An 18,322-nucleotide genomic window follows, 5' to 3' on the forward strand; every position below is an offset into this window, starting at 1 on the left:
TTATTTAATTTAATTTAGTGGAGTTTAATCCAAGAGCTTTCTCCAATTGATACATCATGTTTCGTTGGGAATTGTCTTTCCATATTCATAATTCTTGATGATTTGTACATTCACTTTTAGCTAGCTTCTGCATGCATAACAAGAACATGTGTATCAAATCGAGTTTTTAAATTCTATGGATTGACGATATAAAAAAATTAATCATACATAATTATGTCGTTCATTAGATAATGACCGAATAATTTAACTGACACTTTATTAATGATATTTTTTGAGAAAAATTATTCTATGCAAATAAGTCTGGTCTTAAAACGGATACTTTTTGAACGCTACATATCAAAAGGGATCCTCTCTAAAAACATAGATTAAAATGGACATTTTGCTCATATGTTGACGAATTGTGATAAACAAAATTAACTTTCTTTAGTTCACCCCAAAACTCAAAAAACATCACAAAAATTTTAAAGGTTCACTAGAATTCTTTTTATTAACTTCCTCTCACGTGAAGCTATATCATGACTCAATTTTAAGTGTATTGTGAAGTCTATTTGATTTATAAAATCGTGAGTTTCTTCAACAATAAAAGTATTAAGAAAATTGAGATTTTTTTTCATAAAATAAATTTTATTTGCTTACCATCAATATATAATAAAAATACTACTATATATAAACCGTTCTAAAAAGAATAAGATATTTATATATTTAGTATTAATATTTTAGCTTTAAACTTGTCATTTTATCCGTAGTAAGATAATTTATAGACACATAAATCTCTATGAGTTATTTTGGATCATAAAATCAAAGTTCTTCCTTTTATACATAAATTTCATCCCTAATTATCAAACACTTTCACATAAATTAGGACTGAAGAAATATATTATAATTAAAATTCTATCAAAATTATTTTCTTAAATGAATTTTAGAGACCATGCAACTATCTTCAATATTTATTTATTTATTTATAAGGAACTTATCTACCCCATCAAATTAGTTTCAGGTTTGAATTTTGAAAAACAACATTATATTATCGAAATTTTAATTTTCTATAGAGAAGTGAGTCTGAGTCATAAATATGTTTTGCCGAGCTTACATGATACCCTCTAATTCCGTCTTGTATAAAGCTAGAATGCATTAGGAATATATTATATTGAGTTAATAAATATTTAATAATCATCTTATTTTTCTATAAAAATATGTTTAATAATTGTTTTACAACATTATATTATTTGATAATTATATTTAAAAGATATTTTTATTTTTAAATTTAAATTTTAAAACTAATCAACCATTCCAATTAAAATATTAGGTATTTTCTTTCAATCTCAAGTAAATCTACTTTCAAGTTTTACTTGTCGCAACATATCATAGTAATACGTTTTAAAATATCAAGTGTAAAAATTCAATATATTTTCGATGTGTGTATAACTTAAATTTTTTTCGAATATGTAAAATTTTCCTATTTACCTTGAAGTCTCACTCCAAGAACATTCTGTAGTTTAGAGATGGTCACTTGGCTCGGAAGTGCCCTCCCAGATTCGTACTCCTGAATCTTCTGTGGTTTTACATTTATTTTCTATAAAACAAGGAAACAAAGTTAATTATCAAATGAATTTAAGTTATATACACTATCGATATTAAAAATTTTTTATTGATGACTTTTAACATATAATAACAAGGTTATCGATCTAGCTATAATAACCTTCTAAATGATTTAGTTATGTAACTATATGTTTACACCATGCCAGTAATTAAAACGAGATATATATACATATATACACACCTGAGCAAGTTGAACCTGACTTAGGTTCTTCCTATTTCGGGCATGCAAGATGGCGTCCCTCAATTTAAACGGTTTGTTTTGATTTACAACAATAACGGGGTTTTTAGGAGGTCGTGACTGGTTTTGATTTGGAACGATAACGCGGTTATTTCTAGGAGGAGGGGGGTTTATGTGCGGAGGTACCCATGGCTGGTTTTGATTTGGAATGATAAAGAGGTTATTTCTAGGAGGAGGATGATTTATATGCGGAGGTACCTGATTGTGATGGACGTTCACGATGATAGGAGAAGTACGTCTTTTGGAACCACAAATACTCATAATATAATGGTAGAAAGAATATATACTCAATTTGATGAATTGAATCAAAGAAGAAAAATAATTGAAACAAGTTCAAATATTGAATCCCAATTTAGACAAGTTCACAATGTGCACTCAAGAGGAAGAAGAAAAAGTACATGAAATATATAGGGTTTCATCCGAGTCCAATTTATTTTTATATATAAAACTCTACTAAAGTCTTCATAAATATTAGATCCAATCTCATTAATTTTAAAAATATAATGAGTACGGTACTATCAAGTTAAAATTTTGGATACACTTTTACTATTAAACGTAAAACGAAAGTGTAAAATTAAAATATTGTTTTTATATAAAAATGTGTTATTCTTTCATTGACTGAGTGTTGAAAAAATAGTGTCACACCAACTGAAACGAGATGAAGTATGGTATCTCCCTAGCACTTTCCAAGTGTGGATGCTTTCCTATCTTATTGATAGTAGGTGTTTACCTACTGGCTATATAATTATATTATGAGTTTTACCTACTGGCTCTTTGGCAGTTTTCTCCTCCTTTTGCGACCACCAATTTCTTGGTGATTACTCATTAGAGTCTCGCGGTGGAATGAATAGAATCTTTTCTTTTGAGTCATATTTTTCTAATGATCAAAAGTGACAAATTCAATTGGAGTGACTTTGTAAGAAAATTTAAGTTGCCACAACGATCCCATAAACACCCAGTTAGCAGAAGATTTTTCTTTTCATTTTTTAATGAGCAGTTTTTATGCTCACATGATTATGTTTTTCATTAGAATAATTTTTCAAGCAATAAATTATATTTTAAAAATATATTTAAAACTTAGTAGTTTGTGGTGTATACTTTATCATTCAAAGCTTCTATTACCTAATCCGATTTTTTTAATTGCTAGATTATATGATTAAGCACTTTTAACTCTCACAACTGTGTTTACCCATTATTGAAGTTTCACTTCAGAAGTTTTTTTCTAGCTGAGGCCTTTTTGTGGAAAACTACATTATGGATGTATTCGGTATGAAAGAAAATGTTTTACAGAAAAATAATGATTTTCCTATTTTCTTGTGTTTGATAGGTACGATCCAGAGAAATACCATAAGAGGATGGGTGGAGGGTGCTGCACGACAATATGTAGTACTGACCACACTGAGGAAGAACTAGGGGATCTGTCCGAGATTGAAAGTGTGGGGTGGTGAGGATGGGAGGCAGGGTGAAAATAAGACGGGTTGGAGGGTGAAAAGGATACAATCAATGTGGAACACCACATTTCTCCTACTAAGATAATAAGTTTGAAGGAACTAGACCCTCTAGATACAGAACCAACTCTAATATTGTTGACTTCATTTTGCAGGTGACCCAAAAACAATTCAATAGAATAAATATTGGGGGAACCTGGAGGAGCATATGCAAAGCTAGTGAAGCAAATATCCAACAAATGACTAGCATACTGATAACATGGATCAAACCCCCTCCGCTACGAGTAAAATTAAACAGTGATGGTAGTTGCTCTAACGGTCAAAGTGGAGGTGGGGGAATAATAAGAGACCAAAAGGGAGACTTCATCTTTGCCTACTCCATCCCCCTGGGCAATGGCATGAGCAACACGGCGGAAGCAGATGCATTACTTTGTGGTCTTCAATGGTGCGCTAGCAAAGGCATAGAGATGGTTATTGGAGAAACAGACTCCTTACTTTTATCCAAAACTGTAAAAAGAGAGTGGGAGGGTGCTGCACGACACTGACCACACCGAGGAAGAACTAGGGGATCTGTCCGAGATTGAAAGTGTGGGGTGGTGAGGATGGGAGGCAGGGTGAAAATATGACGGATTGGAGGGTGAAAAGGATACAATCAATGTGGAACACCACATTTCTCCTACTACGATAATATTTTCCAATAAATTTAACCAAACGAACCTGGGAAAATTGGACACACCCTAAGTTCACATAACACTATAATTAAGTTCCTGGGTTTAGAAACTAGACTGAACTTGATGGCTGAAGGACTGATTTGAAAACGATAAGAGTAAATATGTAATCCTATGAAAAACAGTTGAGAATATAAGTAGAAAAAAAGTCCCGTAAAAGAGTAACTTCAAAATTTCCACAGAAGAAACAGCCAAGTCAACAAAGAAAACAGTAGTGAATCCAGTCATAACGATAAGCAAAACATATCGATGATTAGAGAAAAGTTTGTGTACATGACCAAATTTTGGATTCAAACAGACAGAGACGATCCATAAGGCTCACTTGTGCGCTCACACTTTATTTCTTTCCTCGAAGTTTCGCTCCAAGAGCTCTCTCCAGTTTTGAGATTATTATCTAAGAGGTAGAATCATAATTTTATTTTTATCTTATCATCGAGAAATGAATAATTCTTAAAAGACTATCAAATCAAATCTCTTAGATTATCAAATTTTGATTTGACACGTTTATTAGAGAAACAATGATCAATATATTAATTCATTATTTTACCCTATTAATAGATTGTGAAATATTTGACGAGTAAATAAGGACCGAAAGAGTAGTAAATAGAAGAAAACATTTCTTTTTCCGATCTCTCTTAAGTGTAAAACTGAAAATCTCCCTTACATAACAAATCTATTAACTCTTATATATGTAAAAACGAAGATCTCGATTACGTAACCAAATTACATGGTAGCTTGTTTCCCAATCAAAAAGACCTCATTGTAGACTTTCAGGGCAGAGCCCAAAAAAAAAAAATGGCTTCGGAGAATTGTTCATCCGATCCGAAAAGTCCCCTGTTAGGATCATCATCATCGTCAGGCATTTCATCGAACAGTTGGTGTGCAAAGTTGATCGACGTAGAAGAGGCTAAGAATCAGATGTTATTTTCATTGCCAATGATTGTAGTGAACAGTTGTTTCTCCTTCATCAACCTTGTTTCCGTCATGTTCGCCGGACACCTCGGGAAACTCGAGCTGGTTGCATCAAATCTTGCTAATTCATGGGCTATGGTTACTGGTTTCAGCTTCATGGTATGTAAAAACTTATTGCTCTGTTTTAGATTACAACTTTTTAAGTTTTATGCATTGATGATGGAAAAATATTTATATAATCGGATCACTTAAAAAGGTAATTGTAGTTATAGTAGTGTGAAAAATTCATTATACTTTTAGTATATATAAGAGTCGAAAACATACGTAAACGATCATGTGTGTGCGTTTCCTACCTGAAATATTACTAACTATTTATAAGAACACACTTCAACTATCAATTGTTCTCTTTTTCTACCTGAAATATCACTCATATTTCAGGTAGGACAAAGGAACGATGGATAGTTGAGGTGTGTTTTGATAAATAATTGTTGGTAGTTTAGGTAGGAAACTTGAACAGCTAATAGATCACGTATGAAACTCAAAAAATTGGAATACTTTAGATGTGTTTTTGACAATTAACTCTGTACAAAACTTGAATCTGTTGCTGAATACATCCAACAAGAACCATAGGGGATCGAGGACTTGAAGTTTATGAGTTACTACAAAGATCTCAAGTTAATATATAATAACTGGATTTACAATCAATATTTGTAAATGTTTAATGAAATAGTTAAATACATATATGGTATGAGAAAAAGTTATTAGGTTCCATTTATCCTAAATGACATGCTTTTACAGCAAACATATTTAAGATCATAAGTTTCAATTTTTTTCATAAAATTTGTGTCTAATCAAATTATCCTTAATGTATTACTTAGTTTGATATCTCTTTAACTCATGCATTACCATTTTCTTCCAATATTTGTTCATATTTTCTTCTTTCCTGCCAACGATCATTTTGTTCAGAGTACTACCAGTCAATTGTCTCAATTTCAAATTAGTTAAACTAATAGGACCGTAGTTTAGTTAAGGTGTGTATCTGGGATTTCGGTCATAGTCTAGGAGTACTTGTGCCTTATCCCATAACTATACTCTTCTACAAATGAGGATCTGAACTCTAACAAAATGGTAATTGTTTAGGTGCTAAAGAGTGAAGAGTAGTTCTTGGAATGAGTAAAACTGTTTGCAGATCTTAACAAAATGATGATTAGCTATGCAACTTTTCTTGTATTAATGTTCTATGCAATTGTTTAAAATATTCAAAGAGATCGTGCTTGCCCGAAAATGAGCATGTCTAAGATAAGAATCCAACTTTTACATGATGCCCTGTGCTTCCAATGTTACTGAAGCAAGTCTTAAACTTGTTAGTGAACAGTCTATAGGTTGGTCTAAGTGGTGCACTTGAGACATTATGCGGACAAGGGTATGGAGCAAAAATGTACAGAATGTTGGGGATACATTTGCAGGCATCATGCATCATATCGTTCTTCTTTTCTGTGGTGATTTCTGCCATCTGGTGGTATTCTGATATGATTCTGATTTTACTTCATCAAGATCCTGACATAGCTAGAGAAGCCGGTGTATTTTTGAGGTTCCTCATTCCTGGATTGTTTGCATATAGTTTTCTGCAAAACATTTTGAGATCTCTTCAGGCACAGTCGATCATCATGCCTCTGGCTTTCTGTTCAGTTGGATCTTTAGTCATCCACATTGGGATTTCCTATGCCTTGGTTCATTGGACAGGTCTTGCTTTTAAAGGAGCATCATTAGCGGCTTCTATTTCGATCTGGATCTCACTTCTCACGTTGGGCCTATACGTGCTCCTTTCGAAGAGATTCAACCATATCTGGAGAGATGGTCTCTCGTTCGAGCCATTTCATCATATCCTTACAAACTTGAAGTTGGCTTTGCCCTCTGCTGCCATGGTATGGTAAGAATTAACTGTAAATTTTGTTATTACAAGAAGAGTTAACTTATATGTTCATAGACCCTTTTTTTACACAAAGGCGATTACAGGCAACAAATCATAACGAGTAAAATTAGTTACTTGTAAAATAAGACTAGTAACCTTCTATAGCAGGTTAACTCACATTGCTAATATAAAATTTTGGCATAGTATATAAACAAACACTCACACTTGACCTCGGCTGGCGAGTAAACACTCTAACTTTGAGTATGCACATCTACACACTTCATCTCGTCTCCTTTCTGTTAATTAAATACTCAAACTTACAAAATGATCATCTAAACACCTCAAAAATTTATGTGTCGCTTCAACATTAGGTGTCCACAAGAAAGGACACAGTGAGGATGAGGTGGAGCGTTTAGCTGTCAGTTGAGGTGTCTAATTGTGCACTCTCAAAGTTAAAGTGCTTACTTGCCAACTGAGACTAAGTTGGAATGTCTGTTTATGTAGTATGCCTAAAATTTTCATCACACTGTCGGTGAATATAAGTTAAATCATCACCGAATGATACGCGTTATAATCCAAGTCGTACTAATAATTTCCTAATTTGATGTATACCAGCTTGGAGTACTGGGCTTTTGAGCTTCTTGTGTTATTGGCTGGTTTGATGCCAAACTCAGGAACAACTACTTCTGTTGTAGCTATGTGGTAAGCTTCTGTCCTTCTCAACAACACATTTTCATGATTTTGAAGACTGAATTTTAGTTGCTGACACCAATTTGTTTTGGTTTATGACCTTTCAGTGTAAATACACAAAACATAGCTTACATGATATCTTATGGTCTGAGTGCAGCTGCAAGGTGATGTTACCAACAAAAAATTGACATAATTTTGACCCCCTTTTCCCCCTCAGTTTTGTTACTGATACCAAATACGAATGTGGAAAACGTTGTTTGGTAGTTGGTTAGAGTTATACAGGTAATAGTAATATATGGATTAGTTATGAGTGAATCTATGTATAATTTTATGTAGGTATTAGTTATGCAGGGTTTAAATATTCCATGTTTTATCCTACACAAAATAATTCATAGATTCGCTCATCATATATTATTAAAAGTGGGAAGCATCAAAGTACAATGTTGGATTACCATTTTACCCCTATATTAAATATTTAATTAACAAAATATTAAATAGTAATCATATCACATATTATATTGTACTTAAAATATATATTTTTACATAAAATAGATACATTAAAAAGACAATTATTCATTAATAATCGTCTAAAGAAACGGTTGTCTCTTTACATTCTCCACTATGATCCTTGTATTTTCATTTCACATATGTATATCTTCTTGTTCGTTACATTTTGTTTTATGAGTTTGATAGAGAGCATAGGAGCATTGTCCTTTCCGATGCTCCATTCATGTGTATGTTCTTTTAAGTTATTTTTTATTTTGTTTCTTACTTCTTACTTATCATATAGTTTATGTTGTTTGATTGATGTTTAAGATTTTGATCTCTGATATAAAATAAAAAATTAATTTTGTGTCAATAGCTTATGAGATGATTTTTTTTGTTGCAGGAAAATCAATTGATGAGATGCTTCTGTGTCAATCGCATAGAACTTTACTTTGAGTTGTGCCAATACAAATGGGGTAAGTGACATTTCCTTCTAACATAATTTTTTGTTAGCACAATATTCTTTGTTTGGTTTTTTTTTTTGTTAATAGTAGATCAAATTTATTGAATTTTCATATGCAGATTCATGTGATTTATTTGTGTGTAAAGCTAATTAAGTATTGAATTTTTTTTATATTAACCGTCATAATCCAATAAAAGTAAAAAATGTATTTATGAGCTATGGCATGTTGAGTGATTTGATATTCATTGCCTATTTGACTTCACTTTCTTTGTCTGAATTTAATTTTTTTAATGGAGCTTTCGTCCAAAAAGAAAGAAGGGAGGATAACAACCCATGTTAAGAAAGAAAGGAATGAATACAATATCATATTTTGGTTATGTTTCTCACGAAAATATATTAACTTTCTTTGCTTTAATTTTAGTTGATTATTTTAGTTATTTGAGCCATAGTTTATCCCTCTCTTTCTCCTTCAGAATTTATATTACTTATTTTAACAATACAGTCGACAAAATATAAATGAAATGCTGAATTTCTTTTCTAACTACAAAAAATATTATAATTGCGTTGAGTCGCATCAAATGAGTTTCGTTTAGAAATGTAATATTGATTTTGGAGGTAGGACAACGGTTAATTGATGATATGAACATATTAAGCCTGTAATCTATAGATTTAATTAACTAAATTATTTTTTGATCAAAACATAATATCTATATAAAAACGACCAAAATTTGACAAATTCATACCAAATTTTAACTCATAAATTCAAATAAAAATCAATTTAGTACTAATTAAGAATCTTCAAAGTTGGACATTTTAGATGTTGGATGTCATTGATTTTTGAATATATTTATCATATTGATGCAATTTTGAAAAATACTTATGCTCACTGGTAAGGTGGTAAGGGATATACGCGCAACGCGCGTGCCCAAATACTAGTTACTTATACATGTATTAGTTATGTGGGTTTGTAAATTGCAAACCAAACACCATATGCCTTAATTTTATACCTGAATAACTTACCTCCTAACGAGCTACCAAACATGGTATTACTTATGTAGGATTTAATACCTGCATAACTCACCTGCAAACCAGCTACTAAACGATCCCATAGTGTTGATTTGTGACAATCACATCTAAATGTTTAAACTGTTAGAGATAGCATACCTTTTTTTATTTGATTATGCTTCAACCCCTTAACATGCGGATGGTTCTTTTTAAACGGATGACTAAGGCTCGAATGCAAAAACTCTTTTTGATAACGAATGACGGTGAATTTAAACTTCGGACCTGCTTGCTCTGGTACTATGTAGAATTATGTGACCAGATATAGAGAGAGAAAACGTACTTGTATTTACTTAATTATGTTTCAACGTGCAGCACTAGGGTGGCAAACGAGTTAGGAGCTGGAAATCCTGATAAAGCTAAGCATGCTATGTTTGTTACTCTCAAGCTATCTGTTCTTCTTGCCATTGCAGTTGATTTGGCTCTATTTTTAGGTCATAATGTCTGGGCTAGCCTCTTCAGTGATAGTGCGGAGACAAATGTACCAGCAAATTATATCAACAAGACAACTTAAACTGTAACTACAACCTGTAAATATGCAAACTATAGCTATGGAGCATAATTAAGTTTATTATAATAACTATTTGCGAAAATTCTCCATTAAAAAATATGGGTGATATTGTCTAACATAATTTAAAATGAGTCATAGATTCAACATAACATTGCACGTTTTGCCCTTCATATGAGTTGAACTCCAATTCAATCTGTATAAATTTAAAAATATTTCTTTAACTAAAACTTTACCTACTATTACTTACTATATACTATATATAAAGAAGACAAAGCATGTCTTTTTTTTAAATATATATTTATAAACCAAAACTTGACTTGACTAAAATACTATATTTTAATTTAAAAGATAAGCAGGTCTCCTTTATATTTTTTATTTAATTAATTTTACTAATATATGTATAAAGGTTGTTGTGGGGTGATTATCTTTCCATTCTTAACTAAAACTTTTAAATTTTATAAGTGCCTCTAAGCATAACATAAGAAAATTATTATATTATACTTCACGTAGGAAAAGAAATAACTGATAGTTAGCTTAATCAATTTTTAGGTGTGTTTTAATACCTAATGATAGATCATATGTGGTGTAGTTCAGGAAGAATAAGTGATCAATTGATAGTTGCGTATGAAACTAGTGAGAGACAAAAACAGTTCATATATGTTTTGGCCAATAAATTCAAGATTAAAGTTAATCATTGCTATTGAATATATCTTTAATATTAAAGAAATAGCAATAAGAATGCACAATATTTTAGGGAAAAAATCAATCTACTTTTATTAAATATAAAAACATAATAAAATATACATTTATTTATTACATTTTAAATATATGTAAAAAGAGCTAAAACGATATAATAAAAATAGAACCGAAGAAATATTTAAAAAGAACATTAAAATAAATCCATCTACATGATAACAAGATTAATTCATAAGGCTCTTTTTTAATTACCAATATTATTCTTTATTTAATTTAATTTAGTGGAGTTTTAATCCAAGAGCTTTCTCCAATTGATACATCATGTTTTCGTTTGGGGAAATTGTCTTTTCCATATTCATAATTCTTGATGATTTGTACATTCACTTTTAGTCTAGCTTCTGCATGCATAACAAGAACATGTGTATCAAATCGAGTTTTAAATTCTATGGATTGACGATATAAAAAAAATTAATCATACATAATTATGTCGTTCATTAGATAATGACCGAATAATTTAACTGACACTTTATTAATGATTCTTTTTGAGAAAAATTATTCTATGCAAATAAGTCCGGTCTTAAAATGGATACTTTTTGAATGCTACATATCAAAAGGGATCCTCTCTAAAAACACAGATTAAAATGGACATTTTGCTCATATGTTGGCGAATTGTGATAAACAAAATTAACTTTCTTTAGTTCACCCCAAAACTCAAACAACATCACAAAAATTTTAAAGGTTCACTAGAATTCTTTTTATTAACTTCCTGTCACGTGAAGCTATATCATGACTCAATTTTAAGTGTATTGTGCAGTCTATTTGATTTATAAAATTATGAGTTCTTCAACAATAAAAGTATTAAGAAAATTGAGATTTTTTTTTCATAAAATAAATTTTATTTGCTTACAATCAATATATAATAAAAATACTACTATATATAAGCCGTTCTTAAAAGAATAAGATATTTATATATTTAGTATTAATAATTTAGCTTTAAACTTGTCATTTTATTCGTAGTAAGATAATTTATAGACACATAAATCTCTATGATTTATTTTGGATCATAAAATCAAAGTTCTTCCTTTTATACATAAATTTCATCCCTAATTATCAAACACTTTCACATAAAATTAGGACTGAAGAAATATATTATAATTAAAATTCTATCAAAATTATTTTCTTAAATGAATTTTAGAGACCATGCAACTATCTTCAATAAATATATATATATATATATATTTATTTAATAATAAGGAACTTATCTACCCCATCAAATTAGTTTCAGGTTTGAATTTTGAAAAACAACATTATATTATCGAAATTTCAATTTTCTATAGAGAAGTGAGATATATACCTTAGCAAGCTGAGTCTGAGTCATAAATATGCATTAGGAACGATAACACGGTTATTTCTAGGAGGAGGGTGGTTTATTTGCGGAGGTACCCGTGGCTGGTTTTGATTTGGAACGATAATGCGGTTATTTCTAAGAGGAGGGTGGTTTATGTGCGGAGGTACCCGTGGCCGGTTTTGATTTGGAACGATAACGCGATTATTTCTAGGAGGAGGGTGGTTTATGTGAGGAGGTACCTGTGGCCGGTTTTGATTTGGAACGATAACGCGGTTATTTCTAGGAGGAGGGTGGTTTATGTGCGGAGGTACCCGGGGCTGGTTTTGATTTGGAACGATAACGCGGTTATTTCTAGGAGGAGGGTGGTTTATGTGCGGAGGTACCCGGGGCTGGTTTTGATTTGGAACGATAACGCGGTTATTTCTAGGAGGAGGGTGGTTTATGTGCGGAGGTACCCGGGGCTGGTTTTGATTTGGAACGATAACGCGGTTGTTTCTTGGAGGAGGGTGGTTTATGTGCGGAGGTACCCGTGGCCGGTTTTGATTTGGAACGATAACGCGGTTATTTCTAGGAGGAGGGTGGTTTATGTGCGGAGGTACCCGTGGCCGGTTTTGATTTGGAACGATAACGCGGTTATTTCTAGGAGGAGGGTGGTTTATGTGCGGAGGTACCCGGGGCTGGTTTTGATTTGGAACGATAACGCGGTTATTTCTAGGAGGAGGGTGGTTTATGTGCGGAGGTACCCGGGGCTGGTTTTGATTTGGAACGATAACGCGGTTATTTCTAGGAGGAGGGTGGTTTATGTGCGGAGGTACCCGTGGCCGGTTTTGATTTGGAACGATAACGCGGTTATTTCTAGGAGGAGGGTGGTTTATGTGCGGAGGTACCCGTGGCCGGTTTTGATTTGGAACGATAACGCGGTTATTTCTAGGAGGAGGGTGGTTTATGTGCGGAGGTACCCGTGGCCGGTTTTGATTTGGAACGATAACGCGGTTATTTCTAGGAGGAGGGTGGTTTATGTGCGGAGGTACCCGTGGCCGGTTTTGATTTGGAACGATAACGCGGTTATTTCTAGGAGGAGGGTGGTTTATGTGCGGAGGTACCCGTGGCTGGTTTTGATTTGGAATGATAAAGAGGTTATTTCTAGGAGGAGGGTGATTTATATGCGGAGGTACCTGATTGTGATGGACGTTCATGATGATAGGAGGAGTACGTCTTTTGGAACCACAAATACCCAAATTGATGAATTGAATCAAAGAAGAAAAATAATTGAAACAAGGTCAAATATTGAATCCCAATTTAGACAAGTTCGCAATGTGCACTCTAGAGGAAGAACAAAAAGTACATGAAATATATAGGGTTTCATCTGAGTCCAATTTATTTTTATATATAAAACTCTACTAAAGTCTTCATAAATATTAGATCCAATCTCATTAATTTTAAAAATATAAATGAGTACGGTACTATCAAGTTAAAATTTTGAATACACTTTTACTATTAAACGTAAAACGAAAGTCTAAAATTAAAGTATCGTTTTTATATAAAAATGTATCATTCTTTCATTGACTGAGTGTTGAAAAAATAGTGTCACACCAACTGAAACGAGATGAAGTATGGTATCTCCCTAGCACTTTCCAAGTGTGGATGCTTTCCTATCTTATTGATAGTAGGTGTTTACCTACTGGCTATATAATTATATTATGAGTTTTACCTACTGGCTCTTTGGCAGTTTTCTCCTTTTGCGACCACCAATTTCTTGGTGATTACTCATTAGAGTCTCGCGGTAGAATGAATAGAATATTTTCACTTGAGTCATATTTTTCTAATGATCAAAAGTGACAAATTCAATTGGAGTGACTTTGTAAGAAAATTTAAGTTGCCACAACGATCCCATAAACACCCAGTAGCAGAAGATTTTTCTTTTCATTTTTTAATGAGCAGTTTTTATGTTCACATGATTATGTTTTTCATTAGAATAAATTTTCAAGCAATAAATTATATTTAAAACTTAGTTGTTTGTGGTGTATACTTTTTCATTCAAAGCTTCTATTACCTAATCCGATTTTTTTAATTGCTAGATTATATGATTAAGCACTTTTAACTCTCACAACTGTGTTTACCCATTATTGAAGTTTCACTTCAGAAGTTTTTTTCTAGCTGAGGCCTTTTTGTGGAAAACTACATTATGGATGTATTCGGTATGAAAGAAAATGTTTTACAGAAAAATAATGATTTTCCTATTTTCTTGTGTTTGATAGGTACGATCCAGAGAAATACCATAAGAGGATGGGTGGAGGGTGCTGCACGACACTGACCACACCGAGGAAGAACTAGGGGATCTGTCCGAGATTGAAAGTGTGGGGTGGTGAGGATGGGAGGCAGGGTGAAAATATGACGGATTGGAGGGTGAAAAGGATACAATCAATGTGGAACACCACATTTCTCCTACTACGATAATATTTTCCAATAAATTTAACCAAACGAACCTGGGAAAATTGGACACACCCTAAGTTCACATAACACTATAATTAAGTTCCTGGGTTTAGAAACTAGACTGAACTTGATGGCTGAAGGACTGATTTGAAAACGATAAGAGTAAATATGTAATCCTATGAAAAACAGTTGAGAATATAAGCAGAAAAAAAGTCCCGTAAAAGAGTAACTTCAAAATTTCCGCAGAAGAAACAGCCAAGTCAACAAAGAAAACAGTAGTGAATCCAGGCATAACAATAAGCAAAACATAGCAATGTTTAGAGAAAAGTTTGTGTACATGACCAAATTTTGGATTCAAACAGACAGAGACGATCCATAAGGCTCACTTGTGCGCTCACACTTTATTTCTTTCCTCGAAGTTTCGCTCCAAGAGCTCTCTCCAGTTTTGAGATTATCTGTTGGTTTGGAATTGCCTTTCCCGACTCGTATTCTTGGATAATCTGTGGCTTCTCATTTATCAACTGCAAAATAACAAAGGAGCTTATCAGATTTATTTTGCTACAAATTAACGATCCCCTATGTATGCGTCCATTTCATTTTTTCCCCCTTTTGGGGAGTCCAAAGTGAGTTAGAGGTATTTACTTGAGCAAGTTGAGACTGAGTCAGCTTCTTGTCTTGTCGTGCTTGCATGATAGCTTTCTTCAGTTCAGTTGGTACCTTTTCATCTGAAAAAATACAAAGCGACATCGGACTCTTTCAAAGGAGAATGATATTGTGGTATACACTATAGACAAAATAACATTAGAACGAAGGCAGAACTGCTCAAAATCCCAGGTACTAAAATATCAAGACACTGATTAGGGGAAACAAAAGATAGAAAGGATAGATTAAAGATCTAAGGAATCGACCCAGTCCAAATTGGGCGAGGTAAATGTATGTTTGGGTTGTGTTAGGATGAAGCACCATTAATTGTATATGTGGCAAGTAAAAATACATGGAAAATTTTAGTTGGGTAGCTAATACAACGTTGGCACTGTGAAACAAGAAATAGAAAAAAGAACAGGGGATCAAACTACAAAGACATTATGAAATACTATGCCTAGGAGAAACTTCATAGAGATGACTAGTGAATTAATTTCTTCCTTTTAAAATGTATAGATTGTGAATTCATCCTGTTTCGAAAGTGTAATGGATGTACAGAGAGAGAGCAGCCAAAAGGATGTATAAGTACACAATGTGTTTTGGGAAATGTATGTTCCTTAACTATGTCAAATTGAAGATATCGCATGCCCACATAAAGTAGGCAGAATATTTAGTAAATACTATGACTTTTACTCGCATACATACAGAGATTAAGCATCATAGTTGTCCACCAGAAGTTTTCCTAATTATGCTATAAAAGGTGTAGCTCAAAACTTACGAGACAAATTCTCAGTGTCTTCATCAAGTTTCCTAGTGTTCAATGATGTACTACTAGAGGCAGCCCTGTTTGAGCCTGCATTAGCTGCATTAGAAAAAATGGTATCAAGAGAACAGCTTATCACCATAAGCCTATTCCAAGAGATTACGAAAGCAAGAACATGTGACTTGGGAACAGGAATGGCTATGAAGCATCTGAATGTTTAAACTGATAAGTGAACTTGAAGAGAAAAAAAACTAAACCATCAAGAGAACACTCCAAACAGCTAATTGTGTTCACGCCTGAATGAGCATATGTTTACAGAAGGTTCCACACAAACAATGTAACTTTTTAACCTTCAGTAATCAACCAATATCAGAATATACAGGAAAGTAAGTAAAATAAGACCAAAAAGTAAATAGGTGCATTCTGTTACCATAACTTTAACGATCAGAAACAGCAAGAACTGCTGAAGTGAGAAGGTCATTGATTCCAAGAGAGAAACTCCACTTAACAAATTTCAAAGTTCAAGTTAACCAATTGTCCAACCTCAGTAGTTCAGTTATATTTTGAAAGGAATTTAAGATACTACCATTTTCTAATTTCTCCTGGTTTCAGTTAGTAAACATTGGTAAAACAATAAATCTGAATATAGAAATTACTCTACCAGCACACCAGGATAATGATACAAGATCAATCAACACATACTTAAGGTAAAATTGCATGTTGGTATTTGCAAAGGTAGTATGAAAGACTGATAAAAAATCGATCATCTTAGGCATAAAATGCACATACAGCTGAGCAATAATTCAATATTACAGCCATGAATAGCATAAATTGAACATATTTATTAAATAGATTTAGGTCCATTAGCAATTGTAAGCATATACAACAAATTGGTCATAGATAAATTGACATATGTGCAAATTATCTGATAATCTAGCAGACACAAAGGATATATCCCAGCGGAGAGAGAAGTAGCATTCACATAAGCGCACTGATTTTATAGGTAGTCAAATTAAAGTAACAAAATCACAAGAAATAGCTACACACAGACTGACAATAACTACAATGACGCCTCAATCCCAAACTATTTGAAGTGGGCTATATGAATCTCCTTGTCTGTTATGTTATATACATACTATAATAGCAAATAGGAGCTAGAGATGAAAACAAGTAATTGAGCAAACGACAAAACAGACTAATGACTACAGCTATGCCTCAATCCCAGACTTGTTGAGGTAGCTATAAATACTCAGTATTCACCTGTTAAATACAGAATTATAATAAATACTGAAATAAAAAGAGCTAGAGCTGTTAAGGTGAACACAAGGCTAACAACAACAACTATTACTACACGTCTACACCACAATCTCAAACTAGTTGAGGTGAATTCTCAAATTTCTCCATACCAATTCCCTGAATATCACAACAAAAAAAGAGGAGAGAGCAAAAGAGAGAAACAAGTAATACAAGTGGAGCTAGGGATGACAAAAAAGGTTCTTCAATAGTAAAAACTGAGTTCCGGAATCCTACTTCACAAAAACAGCTCAACAAACACATTTTACTAAAAAGTTCTACACAAGATGGTACAGATGATAAGATGTACACTGGCTAACAACAACTACCAATACACCACAATCTCAAACTAGTATAGGTTAATTCTCCATATTAATTCCCTAACTACCACCAAAAAAACGGAGAGAGAGAAATAAACAATACAAATGGAGCTAGGGATGATAAAAGTACTTTTTCAATTGAAAAACTGAGTTCAGAATCCTGTTACACAAAGCAGCCCAAACTTCTCTATGAGTTTGTAAGGTGTAACACAGTCTAACTATTACTACTACACAAACTAGTTGAGGTAAATTATCCAAATTCTCCATATCAATTCCCTAAATACCACAAAAAAAAGTACAGAGAAAAACAAGCAATTCAAACGGAACCAGGATGATAATAGAAATTTTTCAATTGAAACAACTTAACTCAGATTCCTTTTATACAAAAACATCTCAACAAACACTTTCTACAAACATTTCCATATGAGATAGTACGGAGAGGAAATCAACCGATCGAGAGATGAGAAAACTGAGTTCAGAAATCCTATTTCACAAAAACAGCTCAACAAACAATTTATCACATAGAGTTCTACACTAGATGATACATACAGGAAAGCGTGTTCATAGATAGATAGATAGAGAAAAGGAAGGATAAGATACACTTCTTAACGGTTTCGATCTCTGCGCCGGAGCGACGGGCGGCGTTAACGGCTTTCTCATCCTTGCGAGCGGCGGAGGTAGGCGCCTTCTTCCTGATTACTACCGGCTCCCAGTCTTGCGATATTCCACTCATCTTTTTTTCTTCTGAAATATCTCCTCTACTGTTGAAGAAATGTGT

The 18,322-nt window shown here is 33.0% G+C and overlaps 3 protein-coding genes across 4 annotated transcripts; 1 reads left to right on the forward strand and 2 right to left on the reverse strand.

Annotated features, from left to right (window-relative positions):
* Positions 1-45: 45 nt before the first annotated feature.
* Positions 46-13,342, reverse strand: LOC102594497 (extensin-like). 2 transcript variants are annotated; one of them, XM_015314649.1, is made up of 3 exons: positions 1,781-2,190; positions 1,465-1,573; positions 56-127 (listed from the first exon to the last, which is right to left on the reverse strand). In XM_015314649.1, exons 1-3 carry the CDS (start codon positions 2,096-2,098, stop codon positions 117-119), a joined length of 438 nt encoding a protein of 145 aa, XP_015170135.1. In that variant the 5' UTR covers positions 2,099-2,190; the 3' UTR covers positions 56-116. The 2 variants fall into 2 exon arrangements, with proteins under 2 accessions (XP_006360073.1, XP_015170135.1); XM_006360011.2 differs by lacking the exons at positions 1,465-1,573; positions 1,781-2,190 and adding an exon at positions 12,100-13,342 and having other exon boundaries at positions 46-127.
* Positions 4,706-10,052, forward strand: LOC102594163 (protein DETOXIFICATION 18-like). Its single transcript, XM_006360010.2, has 5 exons — positions 4,706-5,084; positions 6,308-6,855; positions 7,453-7,539; positions 7,635-7,691; positions 9,854-10,052. The coding sequence occupies exons 1-5, from the start codon at positions 4,809-4,811 to the stop codon at positions 10,050-10,052; spliced, it is 1,167 nt and encodes a 388-aa protein (XP_006360072.1). The 5' UTR covers positions 4,706-4,808.
* A 1,441-nt stretch (positions 13,343-14,783) lies between the features above and the next one.
* Positions 14,784-18,310, reverse strand: LOC102577581 (multiprotein bridging factor 1; the record flags this gene model as incomplete). The annotated part of the gene is given in 4 exon segments (NM_001288322.1): positions 14,784-15,047; positions 15,169-15,251; positions 15,947-16,030; positions 18,145-18,310. Coding segments are annotated over 4 exon segments (420 nt in total). The 3' UTR covers positions 14,784-14,927.
* Positions 18,311-18,322: the final 12 nt, after the last annotated feature.

The sequence above is a fragment of the Solanum tuberosum genome, unplaced genomic scaffold, assembly GCF_000226075.1.
Source record: "Solanum tuberosum cultivar DM 1-3 516 R44 unplaced genomic scaffold, SolTub_3.0 scf00312, whole genome shotgun sequence".
Lineage (NCBI taxonomy): Eukaryota > Viridiplantae > Streptophyta > Magnoliopsida > Solanales > Solanaceae > Solanum > Solanum tuberosum.

Coding starts and splice junctions, on each gene's coding strand:
- LOC102594497 (XM_006360011.2), bottom strand. CDS start 13,289: ATGAACGTCCATCACAATCAGGTACCTCCGCATATAAATCACCCTCCT.
- LOC102594163 (XM_006360010.2), top strand. CDS start 4,809: ATGGCTTCGGAGAATTGTTCATCCGATCCGAAAAGTCCCCTGTTAGGA. Junction 6,856..7,452: donor CCCTCTGCTGCCATGGTATG/GTAAGAATTAAC, acceptor GATGTATACCAG/CTTGGAGTACTGGGCTTTTG. Junction 7,540..7,634: donor ACTTCTGTTGTAGCTATGTG/GTAAGCTTCTGT, acceptor ATGACCTTTCAG/TGTAAATACACAAAACATAG.